This window comes from Mauremys mutica, chromosome 14, assembly GCF_020497125.1.
Source record: "Mauremys mutica isolate MM-2020 ecotype Southern chromosome 14, ASM2049712v1, whole genome shotgun sequence".
NCBI classification, from domain to species: domain Eukaryota; kingdom Metazoa; phylum Chordata; order Testudines; family Geoemydidae; genus Mauremys; species Mauremys mutica.
The window spans coordinates 22,382,244-22,401,589 of NC_059085.1; the positions used below are offsets into that span (position 1 = coordinate 22,382,244).

A 19,346-nucleotide genomic window follows, 5' to 3' on the forward strand; every position below is an offset into this window, starting at 1 on the left:
CTTTTGAAACAGAAGGGGGGAATTCGGAGTGAGCGGGCAGACGCTTTGGACAAGACGCCTGCCGCTCGGTTGCTGAAAGCTCTTTACGTGCTTAACTGGTTACATCTTGGTAAAGAAAGCCAGGTGCCCCCCGCGATTAAACATGTTAGCGGGATGACTGGGGAAGAGCAGGGTGCGGCCCCCCGACCCTTGGTCAAATGGTTTGATTATCAGCAGCAAATATGGAAGGGACCGGTTGACTTGCTAACGTGGGGGAGGGGTTATGCTTGTGTTGCCACTGATGCAGGTCCCAGGTGGATCTCGGCGAAGTGGGTCCGGCCTTGGCTGCGTCCTCAAGCGCGACAACAGGCAGAGCCAGCAGAGCCACACGAGACGCGCCTGGACGCCGCGGAACCTGAGCCCCTGGAGGATAATTGCTTGTTAGCTATGCCAGGATCTTTCCTGTTTGATCCTCCGTGAATGATTTAATTGATTGAGATAATTTTTGCTTTGCCTGAAAGAAATTTTGTAATGGCTGCATAGCATTTAATATACCATGCATTTACTCACAGAGTTAAAATTTATGTTTTGTGTTTTTTGTTCTGTTTTGTGGTGTTTGTTTTCTGGCCAGAATTGTTGTTGTTTTGTTTTAGGGAAGATTTTTATGTGGTTTATGGTGTGTTTTCTCTGGGACCCCCCCCCAGTGTCAGTTTGATCACCTGACATATGAGGGATGGATTGGTAATAGAAATTTGTCACAGGTTGGTGTGCAATAGAGAAGGGGGGAACCCTGCAGAATTTACACCATTTATTTTGTTTTATTTTGTTTTGTTAGGTGTTGTTGGTGTTATGTGTTAAGGATTGCATGGTTATAGGTAGGCTTTATAGAGTTTTAATTTTGGTTTGTGATAGGTTGTAGTGTTATGATGTTATGAGTTGGGAATGTTTTGCTAATGCCTTCACTCCTTTTCCTTTTTTTGATTTTGAATAAAGGGGGGAGATGTGGGAACTTGGCAGATTGGGAATGTGAGAAGCTGAGTTATTTAGGCTTCAAGGACGGGCTAATTAGGCTGTGAGCTGTGTAGTGAGATGCTGGCCTTGGGCTGGTTCTCATCTGCCAGTAGGCAGTAAACAGGATAATAAATCAGAAAGTTGTACAGGATGACAATTACCCTATGAAGTTATAGCTGTGCCTGTGTGTATTTTATTAACCAATTAGCAATTGCTTGATTGCCTGCCATAATTGTATATAAGAGTATGCTGGAGAGAAATAAATGACTTTGCTACCAATCACATTGATTGTTGGGTTCTGTCCGTGCCCGCCTGAGAGGCACCGAGACGCAACAACAGAGGTAACAGGGTCTGCACTGACAGAAGTTACAGATATATATTGGCCCCTTCATTAGGCTAAAAGACTAGCCTGGGAGCTATATCAACTCACTGAGATGATTCTTAACTTAATATGCATAATAACAGAACCTAGCTCCCTCTCCCATAGCTGCAATGGTTCTGTAAGAATAATATGGGTAAATACGAAACATTTATTTCTCTCTCTGTGTTCAAAGAGATACACCTATGGAGCCATTCTGCTGAATTAGAAGTTGCTCTATTTATGTAGTCATTTTTTAGAGTAGAGACAATAAAAATCAGCATGACCTATTGAATATGGCAATTGATCAGCAGCAGGTTGATTTGAAAAGAGTTAGAGAAAGATCATGAGTTTTTAAATAGTATACAGGACAAACTAATTCACTATACAATTTTTTTCAACTGTCATTCATACAGATAAGAATTTTATGGCAGTTGAGGAATTTTAACAAGTTACATTGCAAATATTTTTTGACTACTACAAAGAGTTCCCCTTACTTTACTTACCAATTCTGTAATAATGATCCAATTTATCCCACAGACTGTCTCCCTCTGGCCTTGGAAGGTTAATGCTTTTAAGTGGTTCATAAACAGAGCCTAAAGAAAGAAATCACAAAAAAAACTTATTTAAAAATACAGTAATCAACATCAAAATTATTTCCATAAATTATCATAGGAATAGGAATTAAAAATGCTCTTAAATATTTATGCAAGAAAAAGCATGTTAAGACACAAACATAACACTTTGTTCAGTTTCAATTCACTTACAAAATGTAATTTTACTTCTTCTGTAAACCAGCTGATTTTACATGATTGTCCAATACTAAAACCCACTAGTGTCAGGCTCACAGGCTGTAACCACAGTCAAGCTCTCACACCAGCTCTTAGCCAACAACAACCACTTTCTAAATGCCTCCAGGGTAAGAGCCACCATTCAATTACCGAAAATCTGAACTTGTTACTACATGAGCTACACAGTTCCATTCAGAAAAAGCCTTGAGTTCTATTTCCTTGGGTGCTACAGAATTTAAATCCAGGCATTTAGAAGAGGAGAAGAAAGGACAAGAGTCCTATATATTATTATAGGTATTCTTCAGAACTAGTTTACCTATACATTTAAGACAAGCCTCAGCATTAAATGAAAACCATTTTAAAAAGAAATTGCACACCAATGTAACTTTGCACAATTACACCTCAATTAAACTACTTCATGAGTGACCACTTCATCAGGTCAGAGGCACTGAGGTGCCTTCCTTCAAAAGAGAGAGCTAGAATTAATGCATTCTTGTTACTGTAAGGAGCATTACATGCTTAAGAAACCAGAAGATCATGAATAGACAAATGATTATTTAATCTCCTTACGCTTCAGTTTATTTTTAAAGTTAAGACTTCTTCAGTGAAGCTTCTGTGTATCCATGACATTTTTAACCTCATAACCAGTAAGAACTATATGTGGCATGTTTTGCATCTAGTAAAGAATTCAGGACTTACTAAGGTTAAAAACTATAAACTTATGAAATTGGGGACATGGATCAGCTTTGGAGAAAATGCAGCATCCTCTACTCAGATATCCAAAAAAGACACACTGATACCATCACCTGGAGGTGTTGTGTCAGAAAATAAATTCACCTCATCCTGACAGGAGCCTCTAGGAACCACCATATTTTAATCTATATCCATTTGACAGGCATGAGGTTGACCTAATTTTGTATGCCATTAGGGAGTATTTCTTTTCCTCCCTCCTCAAAAAGCATTCACTTTTTCCTTCTTACAATCAGAATTCTAGGTTTCATTATCTTTCTCTTTAAAATTACGGGAAAGACTTGACAGCTGTTACTACTGAAATGTATGCTTTCCTTATCTCCAATCTCCAAATGACAACAGGATCTGCATTTTGTGAAAGTAGTGTTCAATTTTCCTATGACAGGACTCTGCGACACCTTTCTGTACATGGATGTATGACAGAGAATACACTACCACTGATGAGTGTTTAATTTGATAATATCTAGAGCTATTATGTTAAGTGATTTGTATTGTTAAAGTTTTAATCAGAAGCACAGTATACTTAAGTGACAAATTGAGATACAAAATGAGGACAAGGTAACAAACCTAATTTAGATTCTTCAGTCTTTACAGCCCACAGATAAACTACGGCTATATTAGTCAAAGAAAAGATTATTTTTAATACATGACTAGCCAATTCAGTTTCTTAATTAGTAAGGTTTTTAATCAATAATTTAGATAATTCTCTTTCTTAATTAGTCTCAGAACTTTAATCAGTAATTTGCAAACAAACACGGTTGCAGGAAAAAAATAAGTATTTTGGTCCCTGTAACGAATGCAAAAGAGGCATTTAGAAGTATAGTTCACCCATTATGACCACGGCAAACAATCTGAAAGTTTAAATGGTGAGGAGTGTTTCCCTCTGTCTACCATGAAAAATAATATATAAAATTAAGTTTAGCTACAATTGCCATTTGCAGAGTTGCCTGGCAGCCATTTTCCTGAAAAAAGATACCATGATGGGTACTCTATCATATTAGTTTCTAGTTTATTTTAAATAATGGTTTAAACAAATTAAAGGAAGAACTTTTAAGACTTTAACATGAAAAGACCTTCAATCACTCCACCTAGAATGTGACTCCTCATACACATCTTACAAGATAAGGAAGGATCAGGTCTGATCAATACTTAAATGGGAACACCTCAACCACAAAGAAACCCCAGGGTGCTGCAGGAAGTGGTAGTGATGATTCAGCAAGAAACATTCTTCCCTCCTACTCAGTACTGAACAAATACCATGCTGGAGATACAGTAGTTTGAAATGCAGATATCTAGTATATTCTGACAGCAGAACTGGCACTTTCAGTACAAAGTCACTTGGGGCACTTCTGCACTGTGCTATGAAACCAACTTGTTCTTCTCTAACCAATATGATGGAGGTTGGTTTTAATTTTTTACTGTTTATTCACTGCATTACCATGCATTATCAAGTGCCCGTACTGAAAATTCATATTAAGATATAGTCCTAAGGTCTGTATAGAAACATGGAGTTTGAATATACTGCGCCACTACCACCACTGTGGTATTAAGAAGAGAAAGTAAACAAGAATAGAAATGTAAACATGTGAATAAATTAATAGAGAACATAACCGTTGGGGGTCAAGACATTCCAAAAACAAAAAATCAAGGATGCCTAAAGAAAACAAAACTAAAAATTTGGACAACTATATGCCAAGTATGGTAGTAAGTCTGACTCAATTGTGAAATAAGAAAAAAAACAGTGGAACACTAATTAGAAAAAATACACTTAAAGCCCACATGTATAAACACAACTATTAAATTTAAAACAATTCTGAATTACTTCACCAGTGCTTGATTTAGAAATTACAAAACACAAAATCCCAAACTTAAAATGTTTATTAAAATCAGAGACTATGTATGTTTTGCATCATAATAAACAAGACTGAAGAGACTAAAATTTGGGTCAATTTTTAAAAAATAAATAAAAAGTTATGCGAATTTTTTTCTACTGACATTTATTTATAATTATAAAATAATTATAAGGAAAAAGATATTATGTGCAAATTAAAGTTTCTTAGGAGTCTCTTGTATATACAAGTTGTTCAGCATAGCTGCTTTATTTTCCTTTACATTGTATATCTTGTTGCAATATACACAGAGTTAAAATTACAATCTCCTTTAGTTCAATAGACTAACAAAGACAGCTTGTGTTTAGGCCACCAGCTTTTTGACCATGAGTTACAGAATATCTTCAAGCATATCAAAAGAAATTAGGTTCTTTCCCCATAGATTTCTATTCCATATTGCAGGAGTTGAGCTCAAGAAAACAAATGACACACTCCCTTTTATTTAAACACTTTGATTGTGGTAAGGGGAAAAGGGAGTGGGGGAAGCAAGAATACCACTAAAAATGTATTCTATCATTTACGTACTGATGAAATCTGGTCAGTACTTGACATACGAGCAAATGCTGCAGTTCATTTACTATGAATACAATGTTCATTATTTCTAATTAAAAACAACTCTAATGGTAGTTTGCATGGTGAACATGCATGAAGTGCAGTCTTGCATATTATACAAGTCGCTCAGTGGGAGTCATAAGGAAGAGGGAGAAACCTTGTTCATCTTAGCCTCTAAGGATAGAACAAGAAGCAATGGGCTTAAACTGCAGCAAGGGAGGTTTAGGTTGGACATTAACCACCCTGACAGTTAGGAACTTTTTCCTAAACACTGGAATTAACTGCCTAGGGAGGTTGTGGAATCTCCATCTCTGGAGATATTTAAGAGTAGCTTAGATAAATGTCTATCAGGGATGGTCTAGACATTATCTGGTCCTGCCCATGAGGGCCATTGTAATGGAAATATATGGATTTCCATTACAATACAGAAAACAAAGTATACACTGCTCACTTTATATTACTTTTATTACAAATATTTGGATTGTAAAAATAAAACAAAAGAAACAGTATTTTTCACTTCACCTTATACAAATACTGTAGTGCAATCTCTTCATTGTGAAAGTGTAACTTACAAATGTAGATGTATTTTATTACATAACTGCACTCAAACACAAAACAATGTAAAACTTTAGAGACTACAAGTCCACTGAGTCCTACTTTTTTTCCAGACAATTGCTAAGACAAACACGTTTGTTTACATTTACAGGAGATAATGCTGCCTGCTTCTTATTTATAAAGTCACCTGCAAGTGAGGACAGGTGTTCACATGGCACTTTTGTAGCTTGCATTGCAAGGTATTTGTGTGCCAGATATGGTAAACATTCATACGCTACTTCGTCCGTCAGCCACCATGCCAGAGGACGTGCTTCCATACTGATGGCATTCGTTAAAAAAAAAAAAAAAAAAAAGCGTTAACTAATTTGTGACTGAACTCGTTGGGGGAGAACTGTATGTCTCCTGCTCTATTTTACCCACGTTCTGCCATATATTTCATGTTATAGAAGTCTCGGATGATGACCCAGCATATGTTCATTTTAAGAACACTTTCACTGCAGATTTCACAAATGCAAAGAAGGTACCAATGTGAGATTTCTAAAGAACTCTCGACCCAAGATTTAAGAATCTGAAGTGCCTTCAAACATCTGAGAGGGAGGAGGTGTGGAGCATGCTTTCAGGAGTCTTCAAAGAGCAACACTCCGATGCAGAAACTACAGGACCCAAACCACCAAAAAAGAAAATCAACCTTCTGCTGGTGGCATCTGAATCAGATGAAAATGAACATGTTGATCTGCACTGCTTTGGATCGTTATTGAACAGAACCCATCATCTGCATGGACACATGTCCTCTGGAATGGTGGTTGAAGCATGAAAGGTCGTATGAATCTTTAGCGCAGCCGGCACGTAAATATCTTGCAACACTGGCTACAACCGTGCCATGTGAACACCTGTTCTTACTTTCAGGAGATAGGTATGCGGGCCGGGCGGGCGGGCGGGGACAGGCAGAGACCGGGTATGCGGGGGCGGGGAAGCGGGGACCGGCGGGCAGGGAAGCGGAGCCGGCGGGCGGGCGGCAGGAGAAGCCGGGACCAGGTATGTGGGGCGGGGACGGGCGGGGACGGGCAGGGACCAGGTATGCGGGCCGGGCGGGCGGGCGGGGACAGGCAGGGACCGGGTATGCGGGGGCGGGGAAGCGGGGACCGGCGGGCGGGGAAGCGGAGCCGGCGGGCGGGCGGCAGGAGAAGCCGGGACCAGGTATGTGGGGCGGGGCCGGGCGGGGACGGGCAGGGACCAGGTATGCGGGCCGGGCGGGCGGGCGGGGACAGGCAGGGACCGGGTATGCGGGGGCGGGGACGCGGGGGACCGGCGGGCGGGGAAGCGGAGCCGGCGGGCGGGCGGCAGGAGAAGCCGGGACCAGGTATGTGGGGCGGGGACGGGCGGGGACGGGCAGGGACCAGGTATGCGGGCCGGGCGGGCGGGCGGGGACAGGCAGGGACCGGGTATGCAGGGGCGGGGAAGCGGGGACCGGCGGGCGGGGAAGCGGAGCCGGCGGGCGGGCGGCAGGAGAAGCCGGGACCAGGTATGTGGGGCGGGGACGGGCAGGGACCAGGTATGCGGGGCCAGGCGGGCGGGGACAGGCAGGGACCGGGTATACGGGGGCGGGCGGGGAAGCGGAGCCGGGCGGACGGGCGGGCAGCGAAGCGGGGAACCGCGGGGCTGGGGAGCCGGGGAGCGGGCGGCTGGGGACACGGTGGGTCGGGGACGCGGGGAGCCGGGCGGCTGGGGACGCGGGAAGCGGGCGGCTGGGGAACCGCGCGGCTGGAGAGCCGGGGAGCCGGCGGCTGGGGACGCGGGAAGCGGGCGGCTGGGGAACCGCGCGGCTGGAGAGCCGGGGAGCCGGCGGCTGGGGACACGGTGGGTCGGGGACGGGCTCGAGATATTAGGGTTCGGCAAATCGACATAACGGATGAGAAACTCATAAGCCAAAGAGGGAGTCTGGCGGTTCCACTTGTAAACCGTCGACTTAACAGGATTGGCAAGTTAACCGAGGTCGACATAAATGGGTTCGACTGTAAATGGTATTCTATTATTGTTAACAGTGTGATTAATCGTGTGATTAATTTGATTTTTTTTTAAATTTTTTAAATTGCGTATTTAATCGTAATTAATTGTTTTAATCACTTGACTGCCCTAATATTTATTCATTCACATTTCTTAAGTATGGCACATATAAATTATCTAAGTACACATAGAAAAATCTAAAGCGATTAAGGAAAGCAGTGTCCCAAAGCCAACAAAATATTTTTTCCCCAACAATGATATTAACATCTTAATTCTCAAGTTCATGCTCAACACACTTCCCTACTTAGCATTTCCCACCCACAAAAAATACACACAGAAAAAGGTGAGCCTCCTGAATGTCCTGAAGCTAAAAACCACATCAAGGTAATCTGATTCACTGTTACTATACTCACAGACTTTCAGGCTAGGAGGGGACCATCATAATCATCTAGTCTGACCTAGTGCACACAACAGGCTACAGAACCTCACCTACACACTCCTGCTATAGGCCCATAACCGCTGGCTGAGTTACTGAAGTCCTCAAATCTTCATGTAAAGACTTCAAGTTACGGAGAATCCACCATTTACTCTAGTTGAAACCAGCAAGTGACCCATATCCCATGCTGCAGAGGAAAGCAAAAAACTCCCAGCGTCTCTGCCAATAGGGCCTGGAAGAAAATTCCTTCTCATTACAAATATGGTGACGAGTTAGACCCTGAGCATCTGGGCGAGACCCACCAGTCAGACACCTGGGAAAGAATTAGCTGTAGGGGAAAAAATTACATAAACCCCTTTCAAATTGCTCTTGATTTAGGATGCTCTACTAATGTGAATGTGGGGGGCACCCAAAAACATTATCCAAGATTAGGTTAATTCTGGGAAATTTTATACTAGCCTCACTGCTATGATTTAAAACTAAATTTTATAAATCAATTCTTTGTTTTGTCTACAACTATTGTAGTGTCATCCCATGTTTCTGATTCTATCACTCACAACTTCTTTGCAAAGCTAGAAATCATGAGACTTATCCTTGATCTTGACCTCTTCTCCTTCCTCTCTTTAATACCTCTTGTGTCAGAGTCTGTTTATCACCTGCTCAAGGACAGAACCGAATCATTTCTTTATTTTTGTCACTTCCATCATCATTTATTGCAATTCCCATTTTTAATTCTTTTATTTTGTTCTTCAATCACCTCCCTACATGTGGACTGGAGGTGATCCAGAATGCTGCAAGTCTAGTCTCTTACTTCAGGTAGAAGAGATGCACCACTCCCACCCGCCTACGTTGACTTACTTCCCATTTCAACCACTTCTTTAAATCTCACTTTTAAACCTCGCTTATTTTGATTTCGTAAAACATTTGCATAGACCCATAGAAATGTGGGGTTAAAAGGGAAATCATCAAGTCCAGCCCCGTGTGCTGTAGGACTAAGTAAATCTAGGTCTTCCCTGACAAGTGTTTGGGCCAACCTGTTCTTAAAAAACTCCAATGATAGGGATGCCACAATCTTCCTTGAAAGCCAGAGCTTAATTATCTTTACAGTTAGAAAGCTTTTCCTAATATCTTACGTACATCTCCCATGCTGCAGATTAAGCCCATTAATTCGTGACCTATCTTCAGTGGACATGGAGAACAATTGATCAACATCCTGTTTGTAACAGCTCTGAACATATTTGAAGATTATCATCAGGTCCCACCCAGATTTCTTTTCTCATGACTAAACTGGCACACGTTCTGCCCCCTCGCACCTCAATCTTTCCTCATAGCTCAGGTTTCTAAATCTTTTATCATTTTTGTTGCTCACCTCTGGACTCTCTTCAATTTGTCCAATTTGTGGTGCCTGGAACTGGACACAGCACTCCAGCTGAGGCCTCACCAGTGCAGAGCAGAGTGGGACAATTAGCTAATTAGCTCCCATGTTTTACATACAACACTCCTGTTAATACACCCCAAAATGATATTAACCTTTTCCAAAACTGCATCACATTGTACACTCATATTCAATTTGTGACCCGCTATAATCCCCAGCTCCTATTCAGCAGTATTAGCACCTAGCCAGTTATTCCCCATTGTAGTTGTGCATTTGATTTTTCCTTCCTAAATGAAGTACTTGGCAATTGTCTTAAGTGAATATCATCTTGCTGATTTCCGGCCAAATCTCCAATTTCTAGATTTGAATTCTAATCTTGTCCTCCAAAGTGCTTGCAGTATCTCCCAGCTTGGTGTCATCTGCAAATTTTATAAGCATACTCTCCACTCAATTATCCAATTCACTGATGAAAATACTGAGTAATACCAAACCCAGGGGTAATTATTAGGGTAATATTTGGGATGAAAAAAGTTTTAAGCACCTATTTGACCAGGTTACCTATGACCTCAAATGCCTGCAATTTTAACATGACAATGAACGAAAAAGAGATGTCAAATGAAGAGCTGGTAATTGTCCTCCATAGCTTTGGATAACTATTACTGTAGCAAAACTCTTTAAAACTACCAGCCTAGACACTATAGATAGTTGTTGCCCTTTGCCATAATGATCAATAATGAAAAACTACTGATATTTACTTGCCCATCAAAAAGGGACATTCTGGCAGAATAGAACTTTGCAACAGTGTACCATGGAAACTAATTCTTAAGTGACTGGAAATCTTACAAACATATTCATAACTAACCAACAGAAGTCACAGTATAAGTTTTAAAAGAGTATTTTGGTGTGGAAGCAATCATATCCACTCAGTAAAAATTCCTATTCAAATATAAACATAATTTTGAGCTGGGTCTAAAAACTGAAGCTACTATTGGCCTATCTAAAAGACTTCTCAGTACAAACTTCCATTTATTTCATTTGAGATGAACATATAGGGCTTGGTAAGTTAGACAGACACACACACACAAAATGAATTTTGAATCTCAGACCCAGTTACTAGAAGGCTCAAAGAACACAAGGATGGAGGACACATTGAGGGGAACAATCCTGGAAAGGTCTACATGACCTAATAAGTCCTTATGTCTATGGAATGTTACAAGGCCCTAATTCAGCAAGGCACTTACATATATGCTCATCTTTAAGCAAGAGAATACTCCCATTAACTTCAATGGGCTACTCATGTGCTTAAAGTTGGGCACATGGCCAAATACCATGCTGAATTGAATTCAGGAAATTAACAACATTGTTATCCCAAGCCATATATCTCAGATCCAGTCTCCCACTGATTAAATAATTCACTACTTAAGTGTAAATACTCTGGTCTCATGCTGGCTGCATTCTGAGCCCTAATTAATGCTGCCCCTTCTCCCTCAACTTAAATCACTTAATGACACCCTTCAAGGAGTCAATGAATTCTATGTCATCCCAATAATAAGTTAAAAATGGGACACTCTCCACTGCTCAGTAAATTAATTTATGCTGGCCTCATACACTCTTCTTGAATGGCAAGGAGGGCTGTAGTTTTTTCCTCCTCGCGGACTGAACCCTAATCTGCTGGCTGACTAGGCATACATGGGAATCATCTGACGGGGCATAGAACAGTTCTAAATATGGCCAATGTGCTAACTTCAGAAATCTGTGAACATGTATTAACCATTACTAAACTGAACACTTCTAGTAAATTATTGTAATTGGTGAGAGGCTTATTATCTTTAATGCACCAACATAGTCCTTGTTAAAGGACAGGAATAATAGACCCCATGTATAGCACAACTGTCATAAATTTTCCCGTATTCTGATCAAAGGTAAATGATCAAAAACCTAGTAATGTTTAGTGGGTATTGATCTAAGGGGAAAGTGAAAACACACTAGTTTTTAAATTAGTGTCTCTTAAAATTTGAGTCCTACCACTGGTCTTCAGGCTGGCTGGGGCCTCCCTGCATCCTCAAATTAATTTGTTTTCTGCAAGCTTCTTACCACTTGTAGTTTTTGTTGTGAAGAATCAATTACTATAAACCCTGCTCGCATATTATAGAGAAGACTCCCATGCAGGCCTAATTGCCTGCCTGGTATTAAAGTGGTATTTTGTAGTAAGATAACCTGTATGTACCAAACTTAATTCTGTTAGAATACCAATAAACATTAATGGGGGGGGGGGGAAACCAACACCATAATGCTCCCATCACCCTACTGCTTTTCCTCTCAGATGCACATGGACACTTTTTGTACACATGAAAATATTAAGAAAGCCAGAATCTTACAGAATGGTAAGATTATAGAAATTTAACACAAAACCTGGCAAAAACAAAACAGTGTACGTTCTTCTCCATAAATATGGGACCTCATCCCATTCACAACCCCACTGAATCCACTACCACCTTCATCCTGTGTATCAGGAAGTCTAGTGAGATTTAAAATTAAACAATGTATTTTGCATTGTTCGTAAAAATTTCTAAACGTTTCTTAAAAACTGTTCCTCTGTTTTTTTGCTCAGTTCTTCACTTTTTTCTTTCCTTCTAAGTCTCCTCCTTTTCCCCGTGAATAACTTCCCTGTACCACACTCCTTCCATGGGCTGTTGGCCAATCTTTTTAAAATCCTTCCTTCTGTAGGCTTTCTAGGCCTCTCCTTCACACCTCTGAGCAACATTGTTATACCAAAGTAATAAGTATGTGGTGTAGACCAAGCCTCAGATTGTTTAACAATCTTCTTCCATGGACAATTAAGTTACAGTAGCCTTAAGCCACTTTACTCGAGTGAGAGCATCTACAAGTGCACTGACTTAATCTTAACTTAAAGTTGGGGGTTGGACTAGATGACCTCCTGAGGTCCCTTCCAACCCTGAGATTCTATGATTCCTGGGCATCCTCATTTACACAAGCCCTCAGAGAGAGAGAATGATGGCTTCCACCCTGAGACAGGCCCTGCACCTCAGGGCCCATCACTTGAAAACATGGACTAAGAACAGAGGCGCCGGAATAGAGGAAGCCAAGGGGCCATGGCCCTCCCAGTTTTTGAAAGTGGATAGGCCTTGCCCATCCATTTTTTGCCATGGGCCTTGCACCCTGCCCCTCCTGTTTCCCCCAAGGGCCCGCCCTCTGGCCAGGCCAGAAGCTGAAGCCTGGGCTGGGTAAGAGTGGCCCGGGCAGCCGCAGACCCTCCACCTGCCCAGGATGGGGGAAAGAGCGGGAGAGAGAGGCTGAGATCAGCCCCCAGCCCATGTCCCTGCCCCTGGCAAATGGAGGGTCTGCGGCTGCCCACAGCTGCCCGGACAACTCTTAACATGGCCCAGTTGCGGCTCTTTGGCCAGGCCCCACCCCCAGGCCAGGCCGTAAGCCAGAGCCGGGTCAGGCTAAGAGCCACATGAGCAGCTGTGGAGAGACGCAGACCTTCCACCTGCCCTGGGTGGTGACACGGGCCAGGCATTACTCTCTGCCCTCTCCTCCCCCAGGCAGGTGGAGGGGCCTGGGCTCCCCGGCCTGGTTCCAGCTTGTGGCTTGGCTGGGGGTGGGACCCTGGAGAGCGAGGGGCTTCATGCCAGCACACACTTTTAGGAAGAATCCATCGCCCTTGTCTCAGAGAGATCAAAGGTGCAGCCAGCCCTGAACCATGAAAATACCCAAACCAGACACCAATTATTTTTTAGAGTGAATGTTAGCTAATGTATAATGCCACAATAATTTGCATCTTCTGAACAATGCTCCTGCTATCTTATTCAGCACATGCTGGGAAATGGTTCCAGCCAAGATGGATTCCTGGATAAAACGTGTGGTCAGAATAGCCTGAAACAAAACAACTCCCTATTGATAGACTTGAACATCTTCATTTGCATCATCTTTGCTTACTCCACACTAGATATCACAAAGAATGAATGGAAGTTTAATGGCTAAACACTGTTGATTATATCCACCCAACTAACAGATATATACACATCAGTTTTTTTCTAGACTACCAAATATATGTTATCCACACAAAAAATAATGAGCAGTTCAAACACTGTGGCTATTACATAGGATTACCACCTCTCTGGTATTTGACCAGCCTGACTGTTTTTTTTAAATGGATTTGCCAATTGCCAGAAAAATACTTTAACCTGCCCTCCTCTTTTTTTTTTTTAACCTGGGTCTAAAGATTTGCATTATCACCACAATATACTGGGGTATCCAATGTTAAAAGTTTCTGTGTTCAGCTAAAGATGCTGCAGTGTTCCCACTTCTGCAGTTTAAGAAATAACAGATCAAAACTGTTGAAAATACAGAAGCTGTCAGTCCACCAACATGCAAGCGTAGTGTGTGTGTGTGTGTGTGTGTGTGTGTGTGACACAGAGAGGGTTTGAGTCACACGAGAGTGAGAGGCATATTAAATAATGGAAGATCAGAGCGATGACACAAGTGATCCTACTACACCCCAGAAAAAAAAAGGCTCGCATCAGAAATTGAGCATTCAATGACAAGTGGCTAAACAAAACAGACTACAAAGACTGGCTGGCCAAATGTGCTGATAAAACAAAGACCCGTTTGTTATCAATTATGTTATCAATCTTAACTATATGTGTTCCCTATCTAGATACAACAAGTGGCTGCTCAAAGGGGAGTTTGGCCTTGTGGTTAGGGTAGTAGTGAGCTTGCCTTGTTTGGGGGGTGGAAGGCAGGTTTTTGCATTTCAAAGGTGGTAACTTTACTATTGCATAGATATAAATTTTAATTTATAAATAAAACTCTTGTATTTCAAGATCATAGAAACCATGAGTTTACCCATGTGTGCTATCATTACAGGCCAAATTTGGCTTCCACTGAAATGGCAAAATTCCAATAACTTCAAATCAGAGTAGAATCAAGTCTTGGTTTCCTCCATCTTTTCTCTCCCCCTGCCTCCCGAGCTTTCATCTGTCGTCCCCTATCTCAGCTATCTCCTATTCCTGTTCACACACAAAATGGTCCCTGAAAGATCACTTGACGTTAAATAAAGGCTAAAAAACTGGAGTGGTAGTTAGGTTGTCTATCAGGAGTTAACATGTATTAATTTAATGAATTTGCAAGCACAGTTGTGTGCGACTCTTGCAACACTGTCAACTAATTAAGGGAAGAGCTGCAAATTGAAACAGAATGGTTTTGTTACAATGTGGAAATAAAACAGTATTATTCAATAATATTACTTACATAATACTACTACTAAATACAAAATGGTGCACACACACACACACACACGTACGTTATTTCTATTTTTTTTAAAGTTTGAAGTAAGATGATTAATCCAATGGTTTCTTTCAGGTAGTATATTCAGTTCTGAAAGAAGACTCTCTCTCGCTATATATACACATATGAATGTGCAATGTAACTTAGCTGTTCATGTATCTTTTCACATGCTCACCATTGGAATATCCTATTATAAATCATATGTCAAATAATTTTACTGGTACAGGATCTATTTTAAAACCCATTTAAGAAGCTTTACCTAAAACAGCATATATATTGCAGGGATTTTCAAATTCCAAAAGATCAGATTGCATTTTAACAGTTATACTCACTGGACAATCGGTGACCCTCTGTGGCCAGCAAAGAAACAAAACAAAGTTACCATCCACAAAGTAATATATTTCATTTTTATTTTAAGAATGGAACATATAAAAAGTTTATGCAGAAAAAGGACTAAATGGAACAGAAAAGCATGGAAGTGTCAGAGTCCTATAGGCAATGAATAGTGTTAAATTTAAGTGTCTGACATTTTAGCCAGAGAATTAATTTAAAACTTTTTGATAATACACAATAGAAAACCATGAGAATTAAAAGTTCAAGACAAGTAATAAAAAAATCCATAAAAGTGATTACATAACAGAGTTTTACTCTTAAAAAGTAATCATATGGGAGAAATAATTATATTTGTAGGACTAACAAAAATCCATTCCATTTTCAAATACTTCCTATGGTTTTCTTATTACTCCTGGGGGAATTCTGCACCACTGCACATGTGCAGAATTTATGTCCCCCACAGATTTCTTTGCTTCCCCACAGAAAAATGACTTTCTGACAGGGAAGCAAAGGGAAACCACAAGAGTAGTCATGCGACCCTTCCCAGCAGTATGTTTTGAGGGCCCAGGGCAGCCAGCAGAGAGGTAAATCATTGTGGGGCAGGAGGCCAGACTAGGGAAGACCCGGCTGGTGGCTCCTACCCTGCGATGGGCTCAGCTTCTAGTCCCAGCTGGGATGGGGAGGATGGGACTTCCTCTTCCCCTGCATGGCATCCAGGGCCAGGTCAGACCCACCACCAGATTTCTCCCCCGTCTGCAGGAAGCTCTGCAAAGTACCCCCACTCTTCCCTTAGCTGCAGGGGGAAGCATCCCCGTACAGGGAGCTGCTCCCCCATCCATCCAACCCCCGTGCATCCAGACCCCCCTCATACCCAGACACTCCCACCGAGGCCTCAACCCCCACACTCAGAACCTCCCCACCCGAGCCCCACTCCCCTGCAGCTAGAACATCCTGATGAGCCATCCGCACCCAGGTCCCCATCTCACCAAGCCCCAAGCAGCTGCACCTGGATCCTCACTCTACTAAGCCCCACTCCACCAGCATCTGGGCCCCTCACTAAGCCCCTCACAACCAGACCCCCCTGCTGAGTTCTATTCCCTCCACACTCAGATCCCCAACCACCTTCACCTGGACCCCCCTGCAGAGTTACCATTGTACCCAGAACCCCCAACAAGCCCCTGTGTATCCAGATCCCCCCCGAACCCAGATCTCCCACTGAGCTGCCCGCACCCAGATTACCCCACACAGAACCCTCTCAACCTACACCTGGATCCCCCCACACTAAGTCCCTCCACACTTGGATCCTGCCTTGCTGAGCCTGCCTGCCCACACCTGGTGCAACTCACACAGATGGGCAAGGCCCTGGGGTGTTACTAGGGTAAGTCCAATCCTTACGCTGTGTAAGGGTGCAGACTCACCGCTTAGTCTGTGTCCTGGGGGGAGATGCACAGTGATCTCCCACCTCTGTGCAGCCAGTAGCCTGTACTCCCCAATGCCAGGCTGGAGCCTCCACATTTATTTGACATATTAAAATTTGCAGATTTTTAAAACATTGTGCGCAGAATTTTTATTTCTTGGCACAGAATGCCCTCAGGAATAAAGTTTTATACAGACTTTGCTCACTGTTAAAGATATCTGAATGTACTATATATGTTTTGCCTGAACAGCTAGAGCTCTCTGCTGAAGAAATCCTGAAGTACAACTATGCTTAATCACTATCACAATCAATTCCACAGCAACACACTGGTATAATAAAACACAGGATAATGACCTCACTGCAAAATCAAGCAGGAGAAGCTAGGTTGTGAAAGATATACATAAATATTTTTATTATACACAAGGAATACAGATGATAACAGCAAATAAGTGCTTTTTGCTTTAAAAACACTCCCTCTCTTTCCCACACCAGTTTTTCTGAGTAGGGAAAATCAATTTTAAATACATTGCTAAATAAGGCTATTTCTAATTAGACAACATAAAATATGCCTTAAAACTCAAAACAAGGCCCTGACAGAATGCTGCACATATTTTCTAGTTCAATAAAAAGCAAGCTAGCCAGAATGGATCACAGCATTTTAGAACCATCATGATTAGTTTTGTCATATTCTAGCAAGATCATTTACATTAGAGGCATTTAGTTATTGACAAGGAAAAAATATATACACTTTACATTGTAACTACTATTGCATTATATAATGCAATTTTCAATGTTCAGCCTCTATGCAGCCAATAGCCTTTCTATTACGTAATAGTGCTCAACTGTCATTAACATACGTAGGTGACAACTGAAGAAAAGTCCTGGAAGGGGATTGCATTTAAAATTTGTGTTCTGGATCTTCTTCAGCAAAAGAACGATGAACTGACAAAAACCAACATCTAGTTAAACTGCAGAAAAAAGATGGCACTCAAACTCACAGCCAGTTTTGAAATTCCTAAGAAATATCTAGGTAACATATTTTTCTTGGATATTTTAACTACTTAACATAGTGTTAGAATGAAGTATTGTAAAGCACTGCAATCAGATAGTTCAACCTCTATTGTTTCATAAGATTTCTTTCTAGTCTTTGTACATGACATGGCCTCTGCCTCCCTAGATGAGATGTCTGGAACTGCCATCATGCAACAGAAAGTATGGTGTAATGCACAATATTGCCTTAAGAAACCATGATGCAAAGAGATTTATAATATAGCCTAGAAGTTGGAGCAATGCAACAGCATCCTATTAAAAAAAATAGAAAACAGTTGCTTGAAGTGTCACTGACAAAGAAGATAAAGTATCAGACTGTAGTTTGGAATCTGGTTTCTTAACAAATGAACAAACCCGCTGGATATAAGCCAGTGTCAGTGCTGCGCAGGACTAGCTGAACCATTCCCAGCTAGTGCAAGACTGCAGTCCAGATCTGAAAAGGATTATGAAGTTGTGATTTTTTTGGTTCAGAAGTCACAACCAGAGCTTGTTAAAGTTGCAGCTTTAGTGCAGTCAGTTCAAGTACCATACTACAAAACAACCACCACTCCTCTCTGCACCTCCCAAACTGAGTGGCCCCACATCCCCATGTGTCAGGTCACAACACCACTAACTCCAATTTGGCCCAGCCACCCCTCTGCCATGAGGAAGTGGCAGCTGGGCTAAATATGAGTGTGACAGGAAGGCTCAGCAGGTGGGGGATAAGCTTCTCCTAAGGCCTATTCTTTTCACTAATGGCCCATTACCGTGAATGGGCCCTTCACAACCAGCTATTTAGACTGTAAACATCTTGCCTAATGGGTGTCACCCAGGTGTGACTACATGTGAAATACAGATACATCGTCAACATTCATAACTTCAGATACAAAAATGACATGCATATAAATAGGATAATCGTATTCAGCTAATCATAACTTTTCCATAGACACCTGACAAGACATATATTGTACTAAATGCATCATAATTATGCCATAAACGTATCATAATAATATCATTATGAATATGGGGTTCAGTGTCACACTGAGTTAGTAGCTTTGTGACCCGGTGCATAGGGGTGCAAATCACTCAAATTTGCAGCAACTACATGGTGTGTATGTTGAAAGCTGTAGTTTCCGACACAAAATTTCATAACACTGCAGGGTGCGGAAATCGGGATAGAAGAAGGGACCTGATTCCTCAGAAACCATATGGTTTTCTACAGTGCATTTGTGCCAACTATTATTTTAGGGGACCCCACATACCTACTCCTAATTTGGCACATGAAACTGCACCCTGACATCAATGATGCTGGAAAGAAGGAATTCAATTACAAACTAAGTAGCTGTGGAATGGTCATTGAGTGCATGTCTGACAAACTGAAATCTCTTTGGCACTGCCTACGCACCCATCTGGATGCCAAAATGGCCAACATCATTCATATAATCGGCACGGGTTGCTCACTGAGTGGGCTGAGGACAAGTCTGGTTTACAAACTCTGTACATTCAGCTAGATCCCACCCATATACGCACTGGGCCTGGTTCTCAGTGGACAAGGGA

General features: G+C 41.8%; 1 protein-coding gene across 6 annotated transcripts in view; it reads right to left on the reverse strand.

Moving 5' to 3' along the window:
* PHKB (phosphorylase kinase regulatory subunit beta) overlaps positions 1-19,346 on the reverse strand; it is a 205,777-nt gene that overhangs the window by 176,219 nt on the left and 10,212 nt on the right. For 3 of the 6 annotated variants that reach the window (XM_044987603.1, XM_044987602.1, XM_044987608.1), the window contains 2 exons: positions 15,343-15,360; positions 1,855-1,944 (listed from right to left, as the gene is read on the reverse strand). In XM_044987603.1, the coding sequence (XP_044843538.1) occupies positions 1,855-1,944; positions 15,343-15,360 (108 nt within the window). The remainder of the gene's footprint in view (positions 1-1,854; positions 1,945-15,342; positions 15,361-19,346) is intronic. The other 3 variants (XM_044987605.1, XM_044987604.1, XM_044987607.1) reach the window with 1 other exon arrangement.